We start from the raw sequence: 4,799 nt of genomic DNA on the forward strand, positions 1-4,799 counted from the left end.
AAAAATATTACTATAAACTTCTACAACCGAGACATAGTTTATCATACATTCGCATTAAAATTATAGTTTACAAATGTTGTAATAAGACGTACTTTCGCGTAAACAATTTCTACACCTTTTCAAAATATACAATAAACTTCTACAAACAAGACGTAGTTAACCGTACTTTGGCATTAAAATGATAACTTTACAATCAATTACAACCTTCAACAGTTGTTAGAAATATACAAATTAGATGAGAAGTATATGGCAAAATAGTTCGTTGTAATTTATAAATGAATCTATAACATTTTATGCAATTCAAAGTATTCATTAATGAGTACATTAATTACCTAAGTAGATTATTGTAGAAGTATTAGAAACTGATCGACTAAAATTACAAATTTAATGATAAACTATAACAATCAATATTATCTTAAAATACTATAATAAAAGATTAGAAGTACTAAATATGAGCAATATAGTGTGTTACTATTTCTGTTAAAAATAGACAATTTATTCCGTATTATCAAGAATTTTGAAAAATTAAAAGTTATAATATAAAAATAGTTTGTCGTCCAATAATTTGTGGTCCAAAAATAGAATAACAAATTATAGCTTTCTACAATGATTCTGTAATAGCCAAAATCTGTTAAAAAATTACAACTACGATATTTACGATGTATTACAACGGACATTATATTAATTCAGATTTTATTGGAGAAACAGAAAACAAAAATTTTAATATTGTTGTAATTGTTAATAAAATATGTCACATTATCTCAGAAAATGTGCTAATAATCAATCTATTGATTCAAAAACAACTCGAGAAATAAAAACACCATTTTTTATAATATACATTAATTTTATTTGCACAGCAAAAATTTGTTACAGATATTATAATAGGCTTGTTTTCTATTGCTGCACTGATGAACTGATGCAATAAGTACAATACAAGTGAGATAAGTATAGATGTTTTTCACTCTAGCTTACAGCACCAGTTTAACAGTGCAGTAATAAAAGACAATCCCAATTATTAACATAATTATGAAGAAAATAATATCGATTAATCACTAAGACATCCTCTCGGTATGTCACTAATATAATGTTTATCATTCAGCGTCATCATGATACAGTGACCTCGAATAAATGTAGGAGAACATTTCTCCAATAAACCGCCGTTGATGAAACATTCTCTAATATGAGTTACGATTACATCATTGGTTGCAAGATACGGTTGACATGATACATTAATTTTTCGAAAAAACACAACAGCTTTTTTTACTACTTCATCATTTTCAGTGATCTCATAAGAACATATATTTGTAATTATACCTTTCGTGCCATCTCGAGTAACAATAATAGAATCATTGGACTTGTTCGCTCGCGTGTAAGTTTCACTTGTGAAACGAAGTCCGTGGCAAAACATTTTATAGAATACTTTGCAACGTATAGCACTACCAAAACAATTTTTTTCTTCTAAAGTTAGAGTATAGTCTTTACCTAACCCAAGTAGTACACAATCGTCAATTTTACACACATATTTCAACCTGCTTTGAAAATTTTTTGCACAAAACTCTATGAATCTATTACTATTTGGAAATTTTTCAAAGTACATGGACACTTGTTTATAAAAGAAATATCTCCTTGCAATCTGTACAGCTATAAGATATGGACTAGTCTTCATCTGAAGTATTAATCTGTTTTCATTTTCAAAAGGAAAGGTATTATGAGTCCACAAAGGTCCCCAGTTTTTTACGCTCGTACTTAAGTGTAAGAGCAAGTGAATATTGAATGTCATAGAAGATTTTCCAAAATACTCTTGAAATTGGACCACAAATTTAATCAGTAACTCGTTAGCATGATCAATACTTTCTATTGTTACAGATTTTTGTAATAATATATGAATAGCAGTTATTAATAGTGCCACATGCCGCAAATATTTTATAGGAAGTAATCCCCGCAAACATATCAATATATACCACATTAGCCAAGAACGCCATTCAGAGGCTTTCCAACACTTTCGTTCCTCAAGTGTTCTTGGTAATCGTGTGATACATGTTGGTGGTTGAATAGAAGTTAAACGCTCATTTATTATAGCTAACTGATTTGGCGAACCAACATAATATTCTTTCCCGCATGACGTTAATATGAGCTCTGTATATTGCCGAGTAACTCCTAACAAAACGGAGTGCATATAATCAGGTACCATTCCATCTACTAGATCAAATCCTTCCAGATTCATCAGTATCGACGGACCTTTAATTCCCTTATTTATGACTGGAAGAATTTTATCATTTGACGCATTCAGCATTCTATATCTTATGGACGTATCTGTGCGATTCGGAGGTACACATGTCGACATTGTATATCGGCGGTATCCATCAACACCTTCGGTAGGATGTTCGCAAAAGTTGCATCCATAAAAGCCGTTAAAACGAATCATATTCAAAATACAAGGTCGGGCAACAGAATCCACACAGCAACATATAGGGTAGACTTTACTGGTAATAATCTTGTTGTTTACATTCCATTGTATACCATTTCGCGCCAAAGAATTTGCTTCGTCGACGAACGGTCGTAAAAACGTGTTCATATTGGGTTCTTTCTTGTGTACCCATAATCCGATTAGAAGCATATGTTTCGATCGTATTTCTGGCGGCAACTCATGTAACATTGCATATATAGGCCAAATAGATGTTTTGCTTGATTTCGCTGCTTGACACCCATCTGTATTAAAAGTATATGACAAATTCCATCTGGAATCTAACTGATTACCTGCAGCAGAATATTTTTTGTACATATCGCCATCATAAATATCTTCTAATGCATTATTGTTTTCTTTTCGTCGAGAGTAGCGGTAATCTAAATGTTTCGAAACATTTGGATTATTCAGTAGATTTTGCAGCTGGTATGTAAAATTTAAAGTTACAAAGAATGACATTGTAGCCTCATCAATATCTTTCTCACAGGTATGACATACTATGTTACTTGAACGTAATTTTGGTCGTTCACCCAGGTATCTTTGACAACTTGGACAAAATAAGTGGACTTTAATAGTGTCTTCAGCTAATGGAAAATGTTTGAATAAACTATACTTAGAATTTGGTAAGACATCAGTGTTGTACAATTTGTTTATCATATTTATGATGTCAAGGATCGCAACCCAAGTCATATAGTGTTTTTTTCCTAAAAGTATGGCCATCATTAGCGCTTCTCCTTTTGTTGTTGCTGAACATGGGCATAATGCTTCACTCAGAAATCGATCGTATTGATTGTCCAAAATCTGCAGTCACATAATAAGACAGTTGAGTTAAAATAATAGAAAATACGAATACTTATGTATATCTCAAATATTTCAATTTATTCCCAGCAAACATAAAGTTGTTAGTTGTAAACTGTTAATGCCTCAAGGTAGTTCCCGGGGAAACGCTATAAGCGCAGGGTGGCCATAGTAGAATTTTAGCGTGGTTAGAGTCCCGCACAAATTCCTGACCCCCCACAGGGTCAGGTATGCCATGATGGTTTCTCCATTTAAAAAAAGTTGTAACTGTTAGTTATAATGTCCTACTCAACAATGACTACGTTTACACGTGACCCTTAATCGTGTTTAATAACATCTGTAGTTATAAAATTGACCAATCACAAAACTATTCCTCAGACGAATGGAATGACTGTGGTTGGTCAGCCCCTTAACTACGGTTGTTATTAAATTCGATTAGAGTGCCGTGTAAACATAGTCAATATATATAGATATCACAACGCGTGCATTATGCATATAACTGTTACTTTGTGTATGCTGAGTTTCAATTTTATAAATGTTATAACATACTTCCTCGTTGTTTCCGTTTCCTTCAGAAGTATGATTTTCTTCAAATAACGCATCTTGGTAGAACAAATTCGCATCATCATCAAATAGTTCATTATTATGATGCCCCTGAAACATAAAAATCTATTACATATAATTAGAAGTAGATTTCAAATATTTGAGTTTTTTTTATTTTATATGTAAATGTTATAACATACTTCCTCGCTGTTTCCGTCTTCTTCAGAAATGGGATTTTCTTGAAATAACGCATCTTGGTTAAATAAATCTGCATCATTAAATGGTTCATTATTATGATATTGCTCCTGAAACAAAACATCTATATGTAAGAAGTAGAACATAATCTATATGTAAGAAGTAGAATATAATATGTCAAATACAAATAATTTGGTTGACCATATCTGGCAATTTTTAATACTTTCGTATCGCTATACGTTTCGACCATGGGTTTTGGTCCTTTTCAAGCAAGTGTAACTGTATTAATCGTGCATAGGATCACGTGTATTTAGTGGTGTTGTGAGGATGGTCATTATAATCCTAAAATATTACGTGAACTTATCTTGAGCAGTGACAAAACATGACTGAGTCATCCTCACAACACCACTAAATACACGTGATCCTATGCACGATTAATACAGTTACACTTGCTTGAAAAGGACCAAAACCCATGGTCGAAACGTAGCGATACGAAAGTATTAAAAATTGCCAGATATGGTCAACCAAATTATTTGTTTTTAATTTTTGCTGGCGATCCTGAAGAGTTTCTGATTAGTCTATAATATGTCAATATTAAAAACATGGAAATAGTTGTTGCTTCAGAGCAACACTGCCAAATAAAGGGTTAAGATAGATATAAAAACCACTTACCTCTCTGTTAGATGATTTATTTTCTCGCTTTCTTCTGCTATGAAGGGTTTGACGAGGGATATCCTCTGTTGAATCAGGTTCTAAATATCTTTTATATTTCCGTCGAGGCATTTTAAACTGTTACAAT

General features: G+C 32.2%; 1 protein-coding gene across 2 annotated transcripts; it reads right to left on the minus strand.

The window, feature by feature from the left end:
• Positions 1-7: 7 nt before the first annotated feature.
• LOC105556604 lies at positions 8-4,793 on the minus strand. 2 transcript variants are annotated; one of them, XM_012003702.1, is made up of 4 exons: positions 4,673-4,793; positions 4,006-4,110; positions 3,812-3,916; positions 8-3,265 (listed from the first exon to the last, which is right to left on the minus strand). In XM_012003702.1, exons 1-4 carry the CDS (start codon positions 4,781-4,783, stop codon positions 1,046-1,048), a joined length of 2,541 nt encoding a protein of 846 aa, XP_011859092.1. In that variant the 5' UTR covers positions 4,784-4,793; the 3' UTR covers positions 8-1,045. The 2 variants fall into 2 exon arrangements, with proteins under 2 accessions (XP_011859092.1, XP_011859091.1); XM_012003701.1 differs by having other exon boundaries at positions 3,812-3,931.
• Positions 4,794-4,799: the final 6 nt, after the last annotated feature.

This window comes from Vollenhovia emeryi, unplaced genomic scaffold (genome assembly GCF_000949405.1).
Source record: "Vollenhovia emeryi isolate VEMERY1.0 unplaced genomic scaffold, V.emery_V1.0 DF939899.1, whole genome shotgun sequence".
Classification (NCBI taxonomy): domain Eukaryota; kingdom Metazoa; phylum Arthropoda; class Insecta; order Hymenoptera; family Formicidae; genus Vollenhovia; species Vollenhovia emeryi.

Excerpts from the sequence above, each read along its gene's own strand:
- LOC105556604 (XM_012003701.1), bottom strand. The coding sequence starts at position 4,783 with ATGCCTCGACGGAAATATAAAAGATATTTAGAACCTGATTCAACAGAG. Across the intron at positions 4,111-4,672 it reads ATAAATCATCTAACAGAGAG|GAGCAATATCATAATAATGA; the intron begins GTAAGTGGTTTT and ends GTTTTGTTTCAG. Across the intron at positions 3,266-3,811 it reads GAAACGGAAACAACGAGGAA|ATTTTGGACAATCAATACGA; the intron begins GTATGTTATAAC and ends ATGTGACTGCAG.